At 36.3% G+C, this 23,663-nt stretch overlaps 1 protein-coding gene across 2 annotated transcripts in view; it reads right to left on the bottom strand.

Annotated features, from left to right (window-relative positions):
• TES (testin LIM domain protein) overlaps nucleotides 1–23,663 on the bottom strand; it is a 45,035-nt gene continuing 21,372 nt past the window's right edge. For both annotated transcript variants that reach the window (XM_068549344.1, XM_068549345.1), the window contains exons 2-7: nucleotides 20,881–20,966; nucleotides 9,730–9,982; nucleotides 8,434–8,769; nucleotides 7,255–7,470; nucleotides 6,680–6,838; nucleotides 1–1,280 (exon numbers count right to left, since the gene is read on the bottom strand). In XM_068549344.1, coding sequence (XP_068405445.1) covers nucleotides 1,092–1,280; nucleotides 6,680–6,838; nucleotides 7,255–7,470; nucleotides 8,434–8,769; nucleotides 9,730–9,982; nucleotides 20,881–20,966 — 1,239 coding nt within the window. In that variant the 3' untranslated portion in view covers nucleotides 1–1,091. The remainder of the gene's footprint in view (nucleotides 1,281–6,679; nucleotides 6,839–7,254; nucleotides 7,471–8,433; nucleotides 8,770–9,729; nucleotides 9,983–20,880; nucleotides 20,967–23,663) is intronic.

Below are 23,663 nucleotides of genomic sequence, written 5' to 3'. Positions count from 1 at the left end.
TTAAAGTGAAAGAGACTTTATTTTGAATAATAATATTCATTCCATTGATATTCACATATCATTCATTCCATTTAATTTTCATAGTGCACAGCTATGTATGGAAGTAGATAAGGAAGAATTAACATTAGAAATATCTAAGGATGGAAGTATAGAGGCAAAGAAGGCATTTGATATATACCCATGAAAAGGCATCATAGGACAGTATCCATTAGAAGAGAATGAAAACCATGCAAAATGTCTATCCAAACCACAGCAGGCAAGTGCAAACAGTACAAGTTATAGTTTCTTGGATACAAAAAGTATGCATGTTCTTTGGATTGAAAGCATAATATAAATGAGTGGCTTGGCTTTTACGTCCAAGCCAAAAATCATCTATAGAATTAAAAAGTGTGGATGCCACATGTGACAATAAAATATTCAAGGCCACAGATGGAGGTCATCAGCTTACAAAGAGAATACTGAGAGGCAGAGCAAATAAAAAAAATAGAGATATGCGATAAAGCCACCTCTGCCTAAGTTAGGAAATAGCAAATGCATAGGCATTAAAATGATAACGGCTCTTCATACTATGCTGCATTTCTATTTTCTCTGTCAAAAGAATTCATTGTGTATCGCTACAAAATTCAGTGAATAAGATGAGGCAATAAACGTAGGACCTTGGCATTAGGGCAAGTTTAATTTCCTTTTCATTTTATACAAGAAGTGAAAAAGAATATAGAACATGAAATGCTCATCTTTCCATTCAAATACTAACTTTTAAGTGTTTCATATATACTGTGTTTGGCACAAAGGGGGCAGGAATATGAAGAATGATTAAACCCAAGCTTCCAACTCAAAAGATTTTACATCTGGAAAGCCAAGAAAAGGTAAAACTCCTCTTTACCATTTTTAAAATCAAATGCTTAAAGCAGGTTTTAAAAATTGATATGAAAAATTTGATAAGGAAAAACATCAAAGAAAGATACTGAACAAAATCTCCTGGTTTCCTTTATAGTTTGTTTTTTTCCTTTTGTTTTTCCAAATTGCATTTTACAGTAGAAATGCAGAGCACTTTGGTTAGCTATGGCTCAATATTGCTTGGAACTATCCTCTTAAGACATCATCTTCTTACACTCCACTGAACAGAAAACCATCCCTTCTACCGGCATGAACTTCTGCCCAATGAGACACTTGCTGCAGCAGGAGCACAGGAAGCACTCTGTGGACGCGTGCCAGCTGAAGTTGTTATAGGTCACCCGCTGCACTTCGGGATCAATGGCATTGTGGCATCCTTGACATACCTGTTAAGTCAATTATACAAAGAAGAGAATAAGATGAGAGATCTAACTGTGATGGTAACATTTTCATGTTAGAACAAACTCAGCGCATTGCTTCAGATGGCAGATTAAACTAAGAATGACAACCTCAGAGATATACAACTGAGAATGACCTTCTTCTCGTTAACCTTCATAGCCAACAATTGTTAATGGGGGTCTATATGTGGAACACTGTGAGAAATAACAGGTGAAGTCCAAACAGGACTCAGTGCTTGCAAGATATCCCCATGGCAAAAAGTCTTGATGGCAAGTTCCAAAGCAGTGTGTTTGGTTCTAGTGTATTCTATTAGATTGTACATTAGCAATTATTAAAAAAAAAGTTTTATGATTTTTTCTATACTACCAAATGCTGACAAGGATGTGGAATGATAAGAACTCTCATTCATTGCTGGTGGAAATGCAAAATGGTTCAGCTAATTTGGAAGACAGCTTGGCAGTTTCTTAAAATTAAACTTACTCTTATCATACAATCCAACAATCATGCTCCTTGGTGTTTACCCAAATGAGTTGAAAACTTATGTCCACATGAAAACCTGCACATGGATGCTTTATTTGTAATTGCCAAAACTTGGAAGATGTCCACCAGTGGGTAAATGGATAAATAAACTATGGTACATTCATACAATTCAGAGCTAAAAAGAAATGAACTGTCAAGCTATGGAGGAACCTTAAATGCATATTACTAAGTTAAAGAAGCCAATCTGGGAAGGGTACATACTGTATGATTCCAACTATATGACACTCTAGCAAAGGCAAAACTATGGAGAAAATAAAAAGATCAGTGGTTGCCAGGGGTAGGGAGTAGGGGACAGGGAGGTAGGAGAGATGAACAGGCAGAGCACAGAGGGCTTATAGGCCAGTGAAAATATTCTGTATGATACTGCAACGATGGATATATGTCATTTGTCCATTCTATACATTTGTCCAAACCCATGGAATACACAACATCAACAGTGAACCCTAAGGTAAACTGTGGACTTTGGGTGATTATGATATGTCCATGTAGATTCACCCTTGTTAAAAAACGTACCACTCTGGTGAGTGACGTGGATAATGCTCAAGGTGACGCATGTGAGGGGAGTAGGGAGGATACGGGAAATCTCTGTATCTCCTTAACAATTTTGTTGTAAACCTAAAACTTCTCTAAAAAATAGGCTTTAAAAAAAAAGAGATTTTTCCTCACTCACTAAAGCTTTGAAGTGGTAATTTTACCAGTCTTACCTATGACACATGAGATTATTAACACCACTAATTTCTAGACAGTAGTAAATGAAAATCATGTTCAAAGTAATTAAGGACTCAGTCAAAAAATACTGACAGTGTTTGAGAATAATTAGTTTGCACTATAAATATAACTTGTAGTTAACTGGCTTCTGTCATGTCATAATTTATGTATAATCTAATATCATGGAACATTAACACTTACATTCCATATACCATTCAGTGTACATGTATGTTATGTACAACTAAATATATGACATACACACATCTACACCCACAAACACACATAATTTTCTTCTTTAGCTGGACATGTATAGAAAGAAAATAAATGAATAACTGGCAATATTACAGCAGAAAACAAAACTACCCAGTTGAGAGCTCCAAAGCACTAGATAGTTCATATGCCTTCTTGTTTATATGTATTATAAATCAATGTGTCTAAAGTTTTTGTTTTAAATATTTTATAACAAAGGAGGAAACCAACAAGATTGTCCAGCATTACATCAAAGTGACTCATCTTCCACACCCTTCCTGGTCTCTTAATGTGATTGTCAGGAATTCCTGAGAGATGAGGGTGGGTGGGTTGAGGAAGGTCATTTAGCCTGAGCCTTCTTACTTGAAAAGACCTGAAAGTGTGGCTGCCACTCAGTGGGTGAACTGGCTTAGGGTGTGAAGTGAGGCCTTGTTATAAATATGCACTTCAGACCTGCAATATACTTTCCATATTTTTTAGAACTACAAGCCTTCCTAATTACAGAGATTGTAGCTCCTTAATTCACAGGCTATGTCAACCCAATCTTCCCTGAGAAGCAAGGGAGATACTCTCTTTGCATGATCGATCCACTATTCCTGAATACAACAAAAATGAGTGTTTTGATTACAAACATACTCCTAATTTGTAGCTGCACCATGCAAGCAATTGCTTTTGTATATATTCATTTTTTATAGCTTTGTAATTCATTTAGAATGTTGCCCTTTGTTGTTTTCTATATTTCATATTAATTTTTCAATATTTTAAAACTTGTTTGTATACAATACACGCATTTCACACTCAATTTTTTATTCCCTTGATTTTAGACCATGATCTACCTTCTTTATCTCAGCCCTCTCATAATGTTTGTAGATCTTTTTATAATCTTTCAAAACTCACATTTTCATTTGCAATTAAAAACAAAGTGAAAACTACTGTTCAACTGCACATAAAATTAAGGAAATTGTTTTGGTAAAAAAAAATAATTAGCACACTGAATGGTATAGGAATTTAGGGTTTGTGGGCTTCATGAAATTTAGTTTTATTAATAATTTGATTGCCATTCATCCCAAAGTCTGACATGATCCCAGGTAAAAACTACCGATCCCTCGTTCTTCATAAATCTGAAAGCTGCCCAGGTCCCAACCAAAGGTCTGGAGACTCCAGGACCAGTCAGGGAGATGATGTACTTCACCACTTTCTGCTTGGCATTAGATTTTTCCTGGATTCTTAATTAAACCGCTAGTAATTCAATAAGTTCTTATTTCCTTCAATCCCTCCTACTTTTTATTTATTTGTATACACAATATAAAATTGATGACACTTGTTGTAATGTGCTCTCTAGCAGGAGGATCCTGTGAAATCTCAGAGATGTGAATTCTGGGGGTGGCCATTTGAGACTAGAATTCCAGAGACCATGCAGAGACAAACTAAGTGTATTTATCATTTTCCTCCTTCCAGGTTAATTTTTTCCTCAGAAAAGCCCTGTTTTGAATTGAGTTCTTGGCTTCAGGTCTAAAAATAATTTGTATTCTCACTCCTTTTTTTTTTTCTTTTTAAGATTAAAAGATCTAAGCAGATCAATGCCCTGAACTAGATAATCTTCAAATTTTTATATCATTTAGCATGTTGCATGGGTACCTCTCTTTGCTATCAGCTAAGGTTTATTCAGGTGATGGATAGATATGTTCATTTTAATATTAAGCAAATGGCAATAGTGTATCTTACTGAGAAAGTAAACCTTCTAAAAGAAATCATGCCATATTATAAAGCTAAATAATTTAGAGATTCTCTCATTCTCTTTTTAATCATATCTGCGGTTATTCCTCTCCAATGATTATTGCAATGCAATGGAGAGAAGCTTGTAACAATAAAGGAGCTTCATCTGTTTAAAGCTTTATTCTATAAATATCTGAGTACCTACAGTGTTGTTCTAGTGTTGGAAATAGAACAGAAAAAAAGCAGACAAAATCCCTGCCCTCATGGAGTTTACATTCTAGTCCTTGAGACCAAGGTAACATACCCCTGTAATGTGTAAAATGCACATTATGATAATTCTCTTCTGTAGAGAAATTGTTGCAACATTTAGAGAAGCGTTTTTTTTTTTTAGCTAAATGATGTATCAGGCCATATGATGATTCAACATCTTATCCCCAGGTATAAGGAAGGTCCATGTTGACCCCCAAAGCAAATGAGAAATGTTAAAACACAAGTCAGTCACTCAAACATTTCCTAAGTGCAAACATTGAGGGTATGGAAATAAAGAGGCAAGCTCTATCCTCCAGCTGTTTACAGTCTGGTGGAAGAGACAGATGAATGATATTAACAATTACACACACGTGGGCAAGCACACACAGAGCCCTGTGGGAAGAGAGGCATCCAGCCTAGCCAGAGAGAAAGGGGTGGAGCTTGGGGTAGGGAATCAGGAAAGGTGTTCTGAAAAAAGTTAAGCCTAAACTGAGTCTGGAGCATTGTGCAGGCACAGTCAGGTAAAACAGGGAAGGAATTCCCTGGCGGTCTAGTGATTAGGACCCAGCGCTTTCACTGCCGGGGGTCTGGGTTTGATTCCTGGTTGGGGAGCTAAGATCTGACAAGCTGTGTGGTGTGGCCAAAAAAAAAAAATTATAAATAAATAAATAAATAAATAAGTTAGGAAAAACAACAGGGAATAGGACATATCAGACAAAGGAATTAGTGTGAGCAGAAGACAAAGAACAGTGTATAAACTATGAAATGCAGGTAACTTGGGAAATGTATGATTTGGGTTAGATAACTAGTAGAAGTGGCTGGACAGGTAAGAAGGGGCTGGATCTATTAAGCAAAGGCTTAATGATCAGATTTTCATTTTAGAAAGATTATCTTCCATCTTTATGGAAGGTGGCTTTGAACAAGAAGAATGGAAGTGGGGAGGCCAAATTAGAGGTCACTACAATAATCCAAATGACAAAAAAAAAAAGTAGTTGTAACTGTGAGAATCTGAGATATATCGATGAGGCAGAGTTGACAGAAAATGACAGCTGATAGATTATATCTGGGGGCAGTGGGTAAAGGTTGAAAACTGGCATTGACACCAAAACTTCTTACCTTATTTTCATTGTATCATACTCTGAGAACTATACATAATAAATATGTCATTTTATTCCTTAGCCAGGAGTCTCCTCTACTTGATAGCTCAGGGAGATCTTTAACTAGTACTTATTTATCTGCATGTAAAGTAAACATCTATCCTTTTAATACCCCCTGGGTTATAAGCTTTACCACATATGGTCAACTCTTTCTTTATCTACTCTTTATTTAATTTATCTATCTCTGGGCAATCATTCAACAGAAGCTCTGTGTAAGCAGGGTGTGTATACATATATATATATATGTACTTTCACATTAAATATTTGAATGTTTGGCTCATGCAAATAAATATAAATATGCCAGTCAAATTTTGTTATATATATCAATTCAATGAGAGTTTAAGAAATAGGCACTGTACAATGTACAGGTAGCAAAAACAAAGCCACAGTGGGTGATCTGGTAACAAGAACAGAAACATAAACATTAAAATAGAGCTAAAGCGTATGAAAAGCCCCTCAATACCTTAATTTAAGTGAAATCTGATCTGTATGATGAGAATCAATCAATCTCACTCCCATTAAGGAACTTTTTTTTGGTGGGGATTTGATTATCATGTAGCAGTTTAGAGTGTAAACTGCACAGGTAGAATCTTGAGGTGGTTCATCCTAGTCAGTGCATGTATTGTTTTGAATTACCTGGATTTTAACACCCTATGGTAAGAATCACGTGTTTCCTACTTAAGAGTAGTGCTTTCTGTTTCTCCTTTGTAGGAGGCTTAAATTAAATAAGGCAGGTCAAGGCTACCACATCCCAAGATGTCTCTTACCACAGCGTGGTTCTTCACATAGCAGGGCTTGCACACGGGCTTGTCATTGACCATCACATATATTTCCCCAGCTAGGATGTTGTCACAGTCAAAGCAGCAGAAGTGTTTCAGATGCCAGTTCTGGTTTTCTGCCTGGGTATACTCATTGCTGAATATCAGCTGGGAAGAGGATAAAAATAAGATCAATCATGTTTTTTCCTTTTTACTACAAATAACCAAGCTAGGTTCTTTAGACCAATAAGGGATTTAGATCCACAAGGAATATCAGTCAACTTTTTGGGGTATGAAGTCTGAAAACAACCTAAAGCTTGAACTTCGGTGATTATTTAGTTTAGTTCAAATCAATCTTTTACGTTTCTGGACAGTATTTCATTAGGTAACACAGTTAACATGGACACTCAGAATGACTGAAATTAAAAGATTTTTTCATTCAATTTCTTTGGATATAAATAAAGCAACTAATGCTTGGCTAATTCATCTTACCTTCTCGCTAAGGGTGGCCTGGTTACCATGGTGAAGGAACCATAGGTGGGTGCAAAAAGGAGCCTGCATTTAGGTGGCCCCAGAGAACATACCTCATCACAGCCAGCACACCGGGGTTTCTCACTGTCACAGTAATGTCTGCCACAGTACAGTTTGCCATTCTTCCAGAAATAAATCATGTCGACCAGGAGTTCATGGCACGTACTGCAGACGAAACAAGCGGGGTGCCACAGTTTATCGTAGCCGGCCCTTTCAGCATAGATGGCTGGGTCTCCTTCCTTCATACTCAGTTTGCAGCAGTAGCAGGACTGAAAGCAAAACCAGCCAAAACAATCTAGTCATCCTAAGACTGGCATTTTTCATCAACAGTTTTAGTAGGAATTCAGAGAAGCCACTTTCAAGGAAATAATTTCTACTGAAATCAGTAATTTGTCCATGTAGGCAATATGGTGTTAGTATTTGTGAAAAGGAGTCTCTTGGCTTTCTCCAGGTTCTCCAAACCTAATTCTTGCACCCTATGTGTAACAGAGCACTGTTTTCTGAATTAAAGCTGCTTATGGAAAAAGGTTAATAGTAATTTTCACTTCAATTTTAGTAGTTCTCTCAAAAATGATTACTTCAGAAATTATTGTACTTTTTTTTTTTTTTTAAAATACAGGACTAAGCTTTGTTGGTTGATGTGCTAACGGGATCTATGAGAAACACATTACAGTAAGTTTAATTCTTATTTTTTGTTCATCTGTGTCACAATTTGCTTCTACTTTCAAGGCATAAAAAAAAGACTTCAATATCCCTCTCTAGAGAGACTTTTTAGAAGTATGATTGACCATATATCCACATAAATTTAAGTTTGAATTTTAGGCATGTTCTCACAAGCAAAACTGAATTAACCTAAGCATGTATTATTCTTATTTATGGGAAGAGACAATTAACATCAAAATTATGTTTAGAAACAGACTCTAGATTGTATGTTGTATTCCAGCACGACACCAATGCTAACTGCTATGTATACATAAAACTCACAATTATCTTCGGCAACAAATAATCAGAAAACCTGGCTTTAGACCAAGGCTTCAAACATGGTAGACAATTCTCTAAAATAAGCCTAAACTGAATTATAATTCAATTTATTTCCCTCATCTACTCCCTTTTGGAAACAGAGTAAGTGTATTCCTCCCTGTCGACCCCGCCTCCCCACCAGCCATTCAAAGAAATGGAATGAACCTGTAAAATATACCAACTGGCCCAACATCGTGACTGTTATCACTTACATACTGAGTTCTTTTGTGTTCGGCCGATTTGTCCTCCATGGCCCCTACCGCTGTTGTGGTGCTTCTATCTCCTCCAGGAATGTATGTTCTGTTGGGGCCTTGAGTGTTCATGTCACGGGGTAGTTTGACATCTCCTACTCCCAGAGCCTCGCTCTTATATTTCTTCACAAACTGCTCCATCTCCTTCACCTCTTTGGGAGACAGCTCATGGCACTTTGAAGGGTCCTGGTCATGAGCAGGGAGTTGCTTTGCCAACTGCTTCTTCCGGTACTGCGCCCCCTCTGAGCCTGCCACTGGCTGCTTCTCTTTGGGCAGCATCTGCATGTACTGCCTGGCCTAGACCACAGGGAGACCGGTGTTAACTGGGAGATGCTTGGCCATCATATAAATGATATTTTACAACACTCATTAGAATCAACTTACTGAAGAAAGAAATCAGTTTTATCCATTACTAACAATTGATCTTCATAATATTAATATCTTGAGATGTTAACATGTTAAAAATGGTACAATAAATAGATTGAGGTCAGTAAAAATGAACATATTTTTCTTCATGAAATTAAAGCTTTTTTTTCCAGTTTCTTTTAATGTTTACATGTGCTAAAATCACTTTGCTGTACACCTGAAACTAACACAACATTGTAAATCAACTATACTCCAATAAAAATTTTAAAAAACAAACCAAAAAAACACAACTGTATAATTGCAAGAGAATACAATTTTTTAGGCAGCATGTTTAGAATGGTCTAAGGATCATCAGTATTTTCATCACTATAAGAAAATGATATCATCACAAGATTCACTCTTATGATTTAACTAACCTTCTTAAAAGATTTCCAAATGTCTCCTCTAGTTGTTATATTAGTGGAAATAGCTTGACACAAAATTGCATTTTTTTGCCTTACATAGTAAAAGAAATATAGTGTTGAACATCTTTTGAGTTATAAAAAATGAAAGAAAATTCTATTCTTTAGATGTTCTTAATTATCTTAAGAGAAATCGTCTCAAGAGTAACATAGAAGTTACTAGATTTATACAAAACATCTGTTTTTCATTTAATTATTAAAAATGTCAGACCATTTCTTTGAAAAGGTTAACACAGATTATCTAGGTAGTCAAAAATTCTATGAGGTATCTAATCTTACTTTCAAAAGACCAATAGGAGTTGTAAGTCAAAGTAATGGGGACCCCAGAAAAATAATAGACCTGAGGTCGATTAGGGTCACTAAAGGAATTGCCCTAAATAAGTAGCCCATGAACTTTAATACAGGGACTTCCCTCCCCCTTATTATTTACCAATGCCTGATTCTGGACAGGAGGAGCCCATTCATAGGTAACTGTGTTGATGGAGACATTCTTCTTGGCAGCAACTGGATTGGTCAGTATCATAACATTGCGTTTATACATGGGAATTCCATCTGATTTTAGCTTTGCAATCAGGGTGGTATACTTGGTGTCTTCAAAAAGTTTCCCCACTTTTCGATCCTCTTCATTGCTCAAGAGGACATCATGCTCTTCTTGGCCACACTTGCAGTTACGACATATTTTTCTATAATTTTGGAGATAAGTAGGCAATGATTAATTAGATCTAATCAGTCATACATATATAGTTCAAAATATACTTTTACAAATATTCCATATAATGGTATGCAAAGTCAAGTCTTGGGGAGGGTGAGGAGATTACAAGTAGCCATCCATAAATTTAAACAAGGAAATATATAAATGCATCTTCACTTTATAAGACTTTGAAAAAAGTTAGGTTTTGATTAAAAAGTGCATGCTCAAGGGGGCATGTCTGAGGATAACCCCATCTGGTATTCCTCATTCTCTCAACCAGATATATAAATAAAACAAAATCACCAAAAAACTATCACAGCAAGCAGTTTCATATTTTACTGCATGATAACAGCCATTGCCCATGGGTTTTTGTCTTTTTTTTTTGTTTTATTCCCTAAGTGAGAGAGAAGGAGGTTGATATATCCTTTTCTGATCAAGGACGGTAATCGAAGATTTAGGTTTAGCTTTTATCATTTCCTTTCTGTCCCCTTTCCAATTTCCTTTCCTCTCTTTTCTCATGTTCTATTTTCTTTCTCCTTTCTCTTTCCTTCCCCCTTCTTTTATTTCTTCAAACACTTAGTGATCACCTATCATGCGCTCCCTTATGTATAAGAAGACAGATAAAGTCTCTGGCCTTCTTATAGTTGAAGGACACCGACTCCCTTCCCCAGACTGGTCTGGCATGTAATCTTTCATTCACGCAATGTATATGAGTGTCCATGTGCCAAGCAATGAACTTGATACTAGGACATAATAGTGAAAAAATTAGGCCCAATCTCTGACATTCTAGAACTTACCACCTGGTGGGGAGACAGACATTAAACAAATACACACACATACAAACACACACACACACACCTATAATTGCATTTGTGATAAGAAAGAAAAGTACAAGATACTTTGAGAGGGTATAATTTTGACTTAGAACTGGTGAGGAAAGGACTCCATAAGAACATTACTCCATAAGAAAGTGACATTTAGGTTGAGATCTGAAGGATGTGTAAAACAGGTGTGAATTGTGTATGTGTGTGTATTTGAGAAGAGGTAATGAAAGGAGAAGAAAAGCCTCCAGACATTCTGGGTAGAAAGAGTATTTGGGTGGTCCTGAATTAGGAAAGAGATTGTGCCCTTAGGTCCCATGATCAGAGAAGTCTGGTATGACTACAGTGAGGTAAGTAAATGGGGTGGTGACAAGGTTGGAGAGGTAGGCAAGCCTGAGATCATGCAGGGACTTCTAGGGCACATTAAGAAATTTGGCTTTCATTATAAGAGCAATCAGGAGGCACTGAAGGCTTTTAAGTAATGGAATAACATGATTAGATCATTTTCAAAAATTGTAATACCTGCCACATGGAGAATGAATTAGGGGTAGACGTAATTGAAAGTAGGGAGACTGGTTAACATGTCAATGGTGCATCCAACTTGCAATGGCAAGGTTCTAAATAACAGGGATTCTACTGCTACTTCGCAAGTGGAATTTACAACTTGGATGGTTATTGTTTTGGCCTGGGTAAGATGTGTAATAGCTTGGACTAGAGTATTTGATGTTGGAGATAAAAAGAAAGGAACAAATTTAAGATATCCTTGAATGTTAAACTGACTAAACTTTGTGGACATAGTGATGATGAAGGGAAGGTCCAGTCTGTTTAAAAATGAACCCAGGTTTCCAGGATGAGTAAGTTGGTGAAAGGAATGTAATTTCTTAGATCGTAAAAGCAAAAGAACAGATCTGAGGTATGGGGCAAAAGGTTGGTGAAAGTTATCCAAAACTGAAATAATAAGTTTGAAATGCCTATGAGACAGGGTAAAGATATCAAGTAGATTATAGGATATATAGATCTAGTGTTAAAAACTGTAGCCTGATAGAAAATATAAGTTCGGAAGTCAGGGAATTAATTGAACAGATCACTTTCACTTCCTGGGGGAAGAGCAGAGGAAGAAGATGAGGACTCAGGAAGGAGTCTGGCAAAGGAGCAGAAGCTGGAAAAGGTGACAGAGGAAAACAGAGGAGTAGAGAGACTTTGTGGGGTTAAAAACATATACTGGTACTAAAATACAGGGCAGTGATAGCATATAAGTTAGAGGGAGGAATCTGAGTTTTAAAAAAACATTCTAATATCCTTATATTGTTCAGGAAGATACCGAAGATATAGATTAACATTAAATGTTAAACATGTTATGTTAAAATATCTAGATAACTAAAAAAAGAAATGTAATTTCTAAACTAAAAGAAAAAGGAATTAAAGTATAAAAATGTAATTAGTCAAATAAGAGAGGAGAAGAAAATAAACGGAGGCAATTAGGACATGCAGAAAGCAAAAATTAGATGGTTGATATAACCCAAGCATATCAACAGTCACAATAAATGGACCCATTTTTCCAGCTGAAAGATGAAGGCTTTCAGAAGGATAATACAACAAAATTAAACAATATGCTGTCTGTAAGAAATGCTTAAATTTTAAACACACAGAAATGATGAAAGTATAAAGATGCAGAAAGATTAACCAGGCAAATACCAACAAAATGTAAGTTAGATACCTATATAAATGTCATATAATTAATGCTTTTTCCTTTAATGACTATTAAAGAGAGTCACTTCATTGTAACAAACATTTAAAAACACTTCTATGATATAACAATTCTGAACTTAATACAACCTAGTAACCTAACTTCAACATATATAAGCAAAAGTAACAGAACTATAAGAAATAAATGAACAAACCCATCATTATGGTGAGACTAAAAAAATTAGAAATGAATATTTGAATAACACAATTATCAAGCTTGATCTAACAGACACATAAAAATATCATATCCAGTGATTGGAGAACATACATTCTTTTTATAAGTATTTGAAACACTTTGAAAATCTAAACATCTACTATGCCATAGAGCAAGGCTCAAGAAATGCCCAAGGACAGATCATCAACCACATTATCTGAACAGAATGCAATTATGTTAGAAATCATCAGCAAAAATGTAACTACAAAGTACTTTTTTAAAAAAGACTCTTAAAAAATTCAATGTTGAAAGAAAAAAATCACAATAGAAATTAAAACAAAAAACATTTTAGGAAAAAAGAAAGCAAAACTATTACTTCCTGAAACTTGTAGAACACAACTAAAGGGATGCTGAGGAGGACATTTATAGTTAAGGTATGCTCAAATTAGAAAGAAGAATAAAAATTAATAAGCTAAGTGTTTAATTCAGGAAGTTAGGAAAAATTCAGACTAAACCTAAAGTAAAAAAGAAGGAAAATAAAGATAACAGCAGAAACTGATAAAGTAAATGTTTGCTTCCCGTCAGATACAGGAAAAGGATTCAATACATTTCAACATTTCTTCTGATTACATTTTAAAGTAATTTTAGCTGTAGAAGGGAATTAGGATTTTAGAAAGGGTGTCTGGAAAAAAACCCCACAAGACTCAGCATCCATCACACTTAGTGCATTCATTTTAGGATCTGAAGCAAGAAAGCAACCTTGCCATCGTGACTTCATTCATTTTGTCCTGTGGGTACTAATCAGAGCGGTTAAGAAAGTTCAAAGAAATACAAGTCATAAGGATTCATCAGAAAGAAAGAAACTAAACTGTTGTTAACCACACATGCTATGACTGATCATATAAAAATGTATCAGCATCATTAAGAGTTTAATAAGTCTTATGGATTTAAAATTAATATAAATCATTGGATTTCTCTACATCAGAAAATTAGCAAAAAACATAACAACTAAAAAACTCTTTGCCAAATAACAAATTATTAAATAATTATTGATTTTTGTGTCCTGTTTTCTTAAGGTGAGGTTTGCAAACTGAAAACATTAGATCTGACTTATACAGTCTCAGAAAGAGAGAGAAAGAAAGAGACACAGTGTCAGAGATATGAAGGTGGAGAGGCTAAATACTTCCCTTGTGCACACATTGGTCAGAATTCTTTATTTGGTAAGAATTCGCTGAAGAGTTTGCATATTCCAGTTCAGCTATAAAAGACTCTTACATCTGGTTATCTCATACTTCCATCTAGTGGAAAGGAGCATACTATTCTACTACAGTATGTTCTTCATTCTTGTTCTTCGGTTAACAAAAACAATATAATTATTCATAAAACTATCACATTGCTTTTGGATCAAGTTTTAAATCACACCTTCCTGAGGGTAAAGAGGTGGGTTGGGAATTTAGTTCTTAATATAGATAAATAGATCCTTATATGGCTTTGAACTATGGCATGCATACTAATATTAGCGAAGTGGTTCACTAAAGAAGGAAGTAATAATTTTACAAGGATGTGATGAATACTGGAGTTCCTTTGGAAATGTTTATTATCCAGTTCTACACCAGTACAACATATATGCTATGAAATGAGGGGAGTTAGATTCTAGAATCTGAAAGACAAATAGTAAAAGAGTAAGTGAAATAAAGCCTGCAGGCTTTCTAAAGCATGAACTATACTACATACGACAAGCTGTAGCATGGTTATATAAATTATATTTACTATGAAAATGTTATATAAAAGAGGTATATTAACCAGCGATATAATAGCCATCTCTATATTTTTTCTTATTTTTCATCTTGGCTATTCTTGGAATATTTACATTCTGAGAAAATCTATATTCCCTGTCCACCCCTTCACCCACCTGAAATACCTTTATTAAAGCAAGAAAAATCAGGTTAAAACACTACACCAATAGCAGCAGTGATGAGGGAAAAAGAAGTAGCTAAAGAAGTCAGACTATGCCTGATTATCAGTTTTCTAAGTGGGGAAAACCTATGATTGACTCATGATAGTTTTTAAAATCCCAGTATATTATTAGCCTCATCTGCATCCTTACCCCAGCATGGTAACCTGCAGTAACAGAGCACTTGGCAGGAATGTGACTCAAGAAGGGTAGGATGGTTCTTTTAGTCAGAGTTGTCATCACTGAAGTAGCTGGAATGACCACATCCCTTCCAGACTCCTAATACCAGAGCTCCATTTCTACAATAAAAAGGGACAGCTACAAACCACTAGGCAAGAAATAAACCCATAAAATCTGGGCCAGGTGCCAATGCTATCCATGTGGAAACGTGTGCCATCTACTACTTATCTAGGTTTAAAAAAACGTTTTAAATCCTTTCCTTGGGATTTTAGTCTACAGTGTTTTATATTTGAATCTCCCATATTTAAATTAAAATTATTTTATTTTTAGAAATATCTTTTAAGAACTTTCAAAGTCATCTGGAAAATAGCCAATAAATTTATTAAAAGGAGAATTTTGTTAAGGAATTAGGGAAGAAAGAGATACCATTATCTTTGTATCTAAGAGAAGGCATGAGGATGAGTGGGACATTTATAATATATTTAATTTCAGTCTAAAATAACCCAGATTCCATCCCTTTTAAGAAAACAAGGAACTTTTAAAAATTGGTTTTATGCCAACCTGAAACAAAACAAAAACAGGGCTTAGGTGAGCTTAGTATCCATGTGCTAGGGGCTATGTTTGTAAGGTTTGTACAGTATCTTTCCTCAGATGATTCACACATAACTTATGATGATATATGTAGACTTAAACAGTTTATTTTTATTAAATTTATTTGAGCCATTCCAATTCAATAGCAGTTTGGGGGAGTATATAAATCAGTTCCCATATTTAGCACAGTTGTCTTATCTCTAAATCTTCTAAACTGCCCTAAAGCAATTCTCCCCAAGCTCTCCGTGGGATGTTAATTAAAGTTGTGTGAAGGGAAAAAAGGGAGGGGGGATTCTGAATTAAGTTAGTTTAAAACAGTCTTTTTTATGACTTTCTAAAAAAGATGTGAGAGTAGACTGGTAGACTGGGAAGCTCTAAGACCTGGGAGGAGGAGGGTTGTTTGTACTAAAAAGTGTTTGTACAAAAAAGTTTAATGCTGTTAACACATACACATGCAAAGATTAATATGCATGACAAATCAGAACTGTATTCTCAAAATTTTACATTACAACTTCAGAGTTCTTGAGTTAAGTCCATGAGAGAGAGTACCAAAATTTACCAAAAGCATTGCCTCAGAAAAGTAGATAGATAGATTTATAGTTTCAAGCTGAAAGCAGTCAAGAAACTATCCCTCATCCCCTCAATAGAGAAATTATTTTTGTAGTACTATTTGTAAAAATTATTATTTTTCCAAGGCAAGTAGTAGCAACTGGAGTGCTTTGACATGCTGCCAGCAGTCACAGTGATTTAAAGGAATGGTCATGGCACTGCTATAAACCAATAATTTAAAAGAGTTGGAAGCTGCCCTTTTACAACAGGGATATACATATATGGACTTAAGCGTGGGCCTCTGTTATAGAATTCAGCACAAGCATTAATCCATTTATGGTGGGGAATTTTCAGTTTTCAGCCAGCTCTAACCCAATCAGAAATTCTCCGGAGAGATGTATGCTATATTCAAGTAACACTTTTCTTGTAAAACGTAACTCTTTTATTGGAAGGATTTATCAAGGATAAGACAAACGAATAATTCTATTACTTATATGATAAATGATCTGTGGTTCCAATGATATGAAATAATTGGCTATAAACTCCTTGATATCTTGGGTTTCTGTCTTGCATTTCATAAATATTTGTTATCTCTAAATATTACTTAAAAGTGTGCCCACCAGATAGTAGCTCTTATGTGATAAGTATCAGGTCTCCTCAACCTTTTATTTTTTTCTGGTCTTGTAATTACTGGTGCATTGAAAAAAAAGGAGAGCTCACATTAAAATATTATTGTCCACCAAGATGTCTATGCCGCAGAAGTGCCACATGTAGGGTGGATAGTCTGGTGCAGTCCACAGTTCACTGGGCAGGACAGTGTAAAGATGGTTCTGAGTTTCTGTTCTATCCTGTAGAAAGGTGGTGATAAGGAAGGTTTCGGCAAGCTTTGGGTCCAAATTCCAGCTCTGCCATCTATAAGCCTTGCTTAGTAAGTTATTTAACTTTCTTAGTCTTTGACTTCCTGTATATAAAACAGGAATACTACCAGTTATCTCAAAAGGTATTATGAGGATTAGGTACAATCAGGTAAATAAAGCAGTAAGCAGAATTTTAAGAAGGTCCCATGACCTTCACCCCTGGTGTTATTCCTATTATTATGTTACTTTATATGGAAAAGGGGAGATTATCCAGGTTGCCTAATCTAATCACAAGAGCCCTTAAAAAATATTAAGTTTTCTCTGGCTGGGAGCATGAGAGGAATTCAGAGAGATCGAAGGTGCAGAAAGAATTCTAAGCACTGTTGTTGGCTTAGAAGATGGAGGTTGCCAAGTGCTAAGGAATGTGAGTGGCTTCTAGAAGCTGAGAGCAGCCACTGGCTGATAGCCGGCAAGGAAACAGGGACCTCAGGCCTACAACCACAAGGAAATGAATTCTACCAACCTGAGGAGTGAGCCTGGAGGCAGATTCTGACCCCAGAGTTTCCAGATTAGAGCTCAACCTACCCAACACCCTGATTTCAGCCTTTTGGGACCCTAAGCAGAGACTCCAGCTTAGCTGCCTAGACTTCTGATCTAAAGCATAAATGGATATTGAGTTAATTAACAGGTGTTATTTTAGCCTGCTAAATTTGTAGCAATTTGTTATGCAGCAACAGAAAACTATTACAAGTGTTTATTGGTGTGTGACATAGAAGATGTTCATGTATATTTCTTATTAATAACTAATAAGCTCAAACAAGTCATTTTTAACTCCCTTGGGTTTTAGATCTTTGATCTGTAAAATGAGGTTTGGCTAGCTAAGTTACGAGTCCCACTCTAAACTTCCATACATCTAACAGTTCATTTTCAGCTTTTTACAACTTTTGAGACACACCTTGAATAGACAGTCATGCCTGTTGGATCTCTTCTACTCACTCTCTAGATCCATTCTGCACAGTACCATGTGCTATGCCCTAGGAGGCTGACCCCTAAGGACTGCAGCAGTGTGTTACCTTGTCCCCAGCAATGGAAAGCACCAGCAGGAAGTCCAAGTGATGAAGAAAATGAGGTCTGAGTATTTATTTCCTGGCTTCCTACAAGTGTACAAGGTGCTAAGGGGGAAAATGATTTACTTTACTTGGGAGTGTGCGGAAGCAGGGAAAGAGGGTGCTATGGACTGAACTGTGTCCCTCCCCAAATTCCTATGTTGAAGCTGTAACCCCCGATGTGACTGTATTGGGAGACAGAGCTTTTAGGAAGTAAAGTTAAATGAGATCATAAGGGTGGGGTCCTAATCTGATACGATTGGTGGCCATATAACAAGAGGAAGAGAGAGATCTTTCTCTCTCTCTATGTACACACACAGAGAAAAGGACATGTGAGGACACAGTCACAAGGTGGCCATCTACAAACCAGGAAGTGGTTCTGGTGAGGATGCTTTGATCAACCATGCTGATGCTTTGATCTTGGACTTCTAGCCTCCAGAACTGTAAGACAATAAACTTCTGCTGTTTAAGCCACCAGTCTATGGTATTTTGCTATAGAAGCCTGAGCTGACTAATACAAGGAGCAAAGAAGACTTCTCAGAGATAGTGCTTGGGCTAAGACTTGAAGAGAACAGGAAGGACTTTTTGTTTCCAGGTGGTGAGATGTAGGGTCTTTCCAGGCAAAGGGAACATGAGACAAGGCACAGAAATTTCAGAAAACAGCACGTGTCCAAGTAGTTGAAGCACAGGTACCTGAAATGGGAGGGGAAGCTGGAACAGTAGCAGAGGCCAGATATTGAGGTTTAACATCAAAGGCCAAAGACTTTGCTTAAAGGATCAACTCCAGTGGGAAGACACTGAAGGTTCTTAAGCTATTGGGAAGTACATAATAGTATCCATTTTCAAAAGACCATTCTTGTGGCTGCATAGATGGCCAGACTGATAACAGTGAAGAATAATTAGGCTCTGATTTTCACAATGTGCTCCATGAGGCCCTAAGGGTCTCAGAAGTCAAGGGTCACCGTGAAGATGGAGGAGGAAGCTAAGTGGACAGGATCCTGAGACCCCATGTCCACTTCAGTCCCAGCCCTGAAGTTCTGTGGCCCTGGACCAGACCTGGAATCTTTGTTACACTCAGGACAACCAGCCTTAGAAAGTCTGTAAAAGTCTTCAAAGACTGTACTGAAAATGGCTCATCTGGAGGTAAAGGCACTTACCCTCAAGGCTTCCAGTGGTGAAAAGGTCAAGGAATTATCAAAAATTCTGAGAAATGTGTCTGGACTCATGCCAGGAATAAGATAGCACTACTAAATAACACCATTTGGACAGACTATATAAACCCAAGTTAGATTGGAGGCCATGACAAAGCCCTAGTCTTTTATGGCTCTTAGAAGATTCTCAGACAATACCCAGGTAAGGAGATGAGATTGTGTGGAAAAATTAAAATAAATAAGTGATTTTCATGTCATAGATATCTGTTCTTATCTGACATTTTTATCTGAAAATATCAGATGATAGTTATCTATAATACAAAAATAACATAGAGCAAATAAGAACTACTATAAACTAACCTGCTTTAGAGAAAAGATGCCATCACTTAGGAATGAGCTTTAAAAATCTCATCAGCAGTTTTTGGCAAATGTATAGTCAAACTAAAAAGAGTATATTTCAAGACTGTGAAGCAAGCACTGTGCCCAGCAGAGGGCAATGCAGCTCTCCACAAAACTCACTGAGTACAAATGAGAGTCACGCTCACATTAGGAGCTGAAATATTCTAATCCATGAAAACTATTTTGTGTCTAGTGACTTTACCTTTCTAAAACGTGACAGACATATTGACAAACTGCTATGTCCCTTGAAGAGGTAGCACAAGGAAGAGCTATTAAAGTCTTGTAATTTTAAATTCCCTGGAACATATTAGCTCCTTCCAGATAAAGAACTGTATCATCATTTGGGGAGGGCTAAGGTTTCCTTTGCCTTCACTATTTAAAACAACTGTCTTTGTTTCCTAAAACTTACTAAATAAATGAGCTTTTAAAAGAGCCTAATATCCCAAATTTTATTTTACATTCTCCTTTAACTTATACTGTATACAACCTCAATAGCTGAGGACATTTTTTATTCTAGAGCGTTTCCTATGGAAATAACGCAGTACAAAAGTGGTTCTCAAGTAAGATTCATTCCAACAGGCAGCTTCCATCCTAATAATGTATGGTTGATCGTTTTAATTTTTTTCTTCTAGCAATATTGTGCTAATTCTAACTTTGAGCAGACTTATAAACTACCATTACGGTCTTGACAGCCACAGATGAACATTTATGTTCTTCAAAAGAACAGGTTTAAAATACCAATTTTAGGTTTATATGATGTATGATAATACTTTTTAAAAAACATGCAAATAAGAGCTATAAAAAATACACATTTTTGATCCACTAACATTCATCCTCCACATATATAGGCACTTGATTCAAACCAAAACAATGGCGATGAATTATTATTTTGTTAAACTCGTGTTTCAAAGTTTTTCAGTAGTAAATTTACAGCTGAAAATTTTGAAAAGACCTAGATTCAAGTCCATTTCCTGAGAACTAGGACATGACTGCTCAATTCATCATATTTATTGTTTATCGCAAATATACAGATGAGATGTGCAGTTATACATTTTTAACAAAAGAATAACAAATTAATAAATAGTCCTTCAAGATTACCACAAACTTATTTGCCACTCAGAAAAGAGACGTATTCAGTATTTCAATCTCATAGGAAAACTGAAGAACAGCAAATAAATCAAACAATTCTAAATATAGTTACTATGGCCCAATTAGCTCGAATAATGATGGGAAGTCAGAATAGCTTTACTTCTTAGAAAAGAATATAACAGATCCACAACTTAGCAACCATGCTGGGTAGCCTGTAAGCGATCTCTGCTGTCTGAGGAAGCAGTGACAAAAAGCAGGAATTACTATTGTGGTTGTGGTTTTCAAAACGTTACCTCCAGAAGTGCAGTTCGAACCCCTCACATTTTCCTTTGCATTTTAAACAGGGGGCTCCAAATCCTTGCTCATGTCCTAAGCCCATCTGTTAAAGAGAAAACAACGTGAACCTGTTATTACATTTTTTAAAAAAATCTAAAAAAATTCAATAAATTACACCTTTAATTCCATTTACCACTCCTGTTGATATAACTTGCAAATAAATCTTTTATGAGTGTCACATTGTTTAGTCAGTGATGACACCCAGGTATACTAAATGGAGATTCCAAGTACACACACAACATACTTTGTATTCTTATTGCTTTTTTTCATGAATAGATAAACATTAGAATACAACTACATAGAAGACTACAAATATTGCAAGTGACAAAAAGTCATGAATTTATCTCTTGTGGCCACTTCATGCCCTGTATACAATAGATACAGGGAGCAGTCAGAGGAGCCAGAGCTCGGAAAGCAAGCCTAGCCCCAAATGACATATTTTTTGGCAAACACGGAATATGCAAATGATTTAGGGAAATACAATTTAATATTATTATTTTATTTTTTGATAAATATAATAATAATAATAATAATAGCAACAACAAACATATTGAATGCCAGGAATAGAGATAAAGTACTTATCTCATTGAAATCTTACAGAACCTCATAAAATGCTTATAAAGTAGGCAATATTGTTCTCCATCTTAGAGATGACAACTGAAATTCAGAGAGGCCGTAGAGCTTGCTTAAGATCAAAATGTTAATAAATGGTAGAGAAGAGATCTGACTCCAGGTCTACCTGATTCCAAGGTCTGTGCTCTTATGCCTGAGGTAGGGGTGGAGGGGTTGTACTACTGTCCTTATTATAGCAAACTATTTCCCTTTCCCGTATTAAACAATAACCCTCTGGAACTCCTGAGACATGACTTAATAAGCAGAAGAGGGGGGTGCAGATGAGGGAAGGACACAAGAAGGCAATGGAACCTCTTTTACCCAACTATTGATACTAGAGTAAAAAAGATTGACTGGCTTTGTTGCTTCAGCACATCAGCAAATCACCAGTGCCTCGATTATTCTGTAGTTTAAATATCACATCAGTGACTGCTGACAAATTTGTTACTGCCTAGTGTCTGGCGTAAGAGTTCAAGCCAGATGAGAGATTTATTTCAGTGGCTCCCTGTTGTAGCTTTACCAAGTTGTGTTTCTCACTGTGCAATCAAAACCACATTGTAACTTGTTCCTTGAAAGATCAGCTGGACCATGCCCTGAAGTTTAAATGAAGCCCTTCCATTTTTCCCTGAAGAAAATGACCACATCCTCTTACGATAACTAAGGGCATATTCAAAACCAGCTGGTCCACTCAGCTGCTTAGGAGAACCTACAATATTTTAAAGGTATACCCTCTCAAGAATACTTTCTAAAGGGGATAAAAATCCATCCAGCATTAACTAAACTTTGTCACCTTTGCCATGTCTCCATTACCAATTTTCAAAAGATTTAAAATTCTCTAAATTGTATACTTTAACACTAGACACTTTTTTTGGAAAGAATCAAATTATTTCCTTGTCACTGATCATTATAGTTCACAGTACGGAAATAAAGTGGGTTACGCAAAAGACAGAGAATCTAGCTATTTTAGTTTTCTGGTCTTTTGCAAGGAACATAATTAAAGAGTTTTCTCCATTACGATATCCACAGTAAAATGAACAGCAAATCTAAAAAGAGGTCAATTCTTTTTCAAGCCCTTTCTAGTTTTCCATTACAGGAGACGTAACAATCCTGAATCCTCCTGGTATATGGATTTGCCTCGTACTGTGTTTCATGCATCTCCTGCTAAACTCTGATCCCAAATGAAAATTAAGATTACATTATTAAGGCTTAATCACATAGCTTAGCTTAAATCAGCTGCTTCAAACTCTCTTGTATATAATTCACAGTAAGAAATACATTTTATCCCATGAAAGAGAACATGCAGACATACACAAACTTATATGTAAGTGTGTATAAAATCCTGAAACAAAGATTTACTGGCTTATATAATAATGGAGAACTAAGTATGCTTCTGCCTCTAAGTTAAATGGCCACCTAAACAAATTCTTGCCTGCCTTCCAATCTAAATCATCTGGTCTGAGCAACACTGGCCTTAATAAACTACCAGGAACATACTGGACCAATACCATCTCATTCTGCATTTCTGAATGAAACTCGGAAGCTCAGCTAATATAACTAGAACCTCAGTTAGTCAGCAGAGATTTTACACTAAGGCCTCAGTGTAGCTCATTGCTGATTTACAAAGTCAGCCTTGGAAAGGGGCAAGTTGTTTCTTTCCTACCTGCTTTTCAATCTTCTTAAAATGGTTATCAGTTTATTTATTAGAATTATTAGAACTGGTGGTGTCTCACGAACATCTACTCTTTTAAAGTGCCCCACATATTCTTTAGTGCGGGACAGGCCTAGGCGTCCCCCTGGTGTAAGAGATCAGGAAACTAAAATTCAGAGGAGAGATGATTTGCTCCTGGTGGTACAGCTAGTCAACAGCAAGCTAACCTAAAACCCAGTGTCTGACTTGTGCTGCACTGTGCTACTGCTGCTGGGGCAGACTCTACAGGGTGTCCAGTGAGAGCCCTTCCATTTTCTAAAAAGATTCCCTGCTTCATTTCTGCTTCAAGGAAAAGAACGGCAAGCCCCAAGCCTCCTGCAACACCTCTCAATGGAGATGACTTGGAGACCTCTATAAAGAGAAGCCTTGAATCAGGCAGGGAGGTTGGGAAAGCTCTTTTGAACAAGTGATAGCTGAACT

Source organism: Eschrichtius robustus, chromosome 8, assembly GCF_028021215.1.
Source record: "Eschrichtius robustus isolate mEscRob2 chromosome 8, mEscRob2.pri, whole genome shotgun sequence".
NCBI classification, from domain to species: domain Eukaryota; kingdom Metazoa; phylum Chordata; class Mammalia; order Artiodactyla; family Eschrichtiidae; genus Eschrichtius; species Eschrichtius robustus.
The sequence above is the reverse complement of the archived record's forward strand: the minus strand, read 5'-3'. Positions and strand labels throughout refer to the sequence as shown.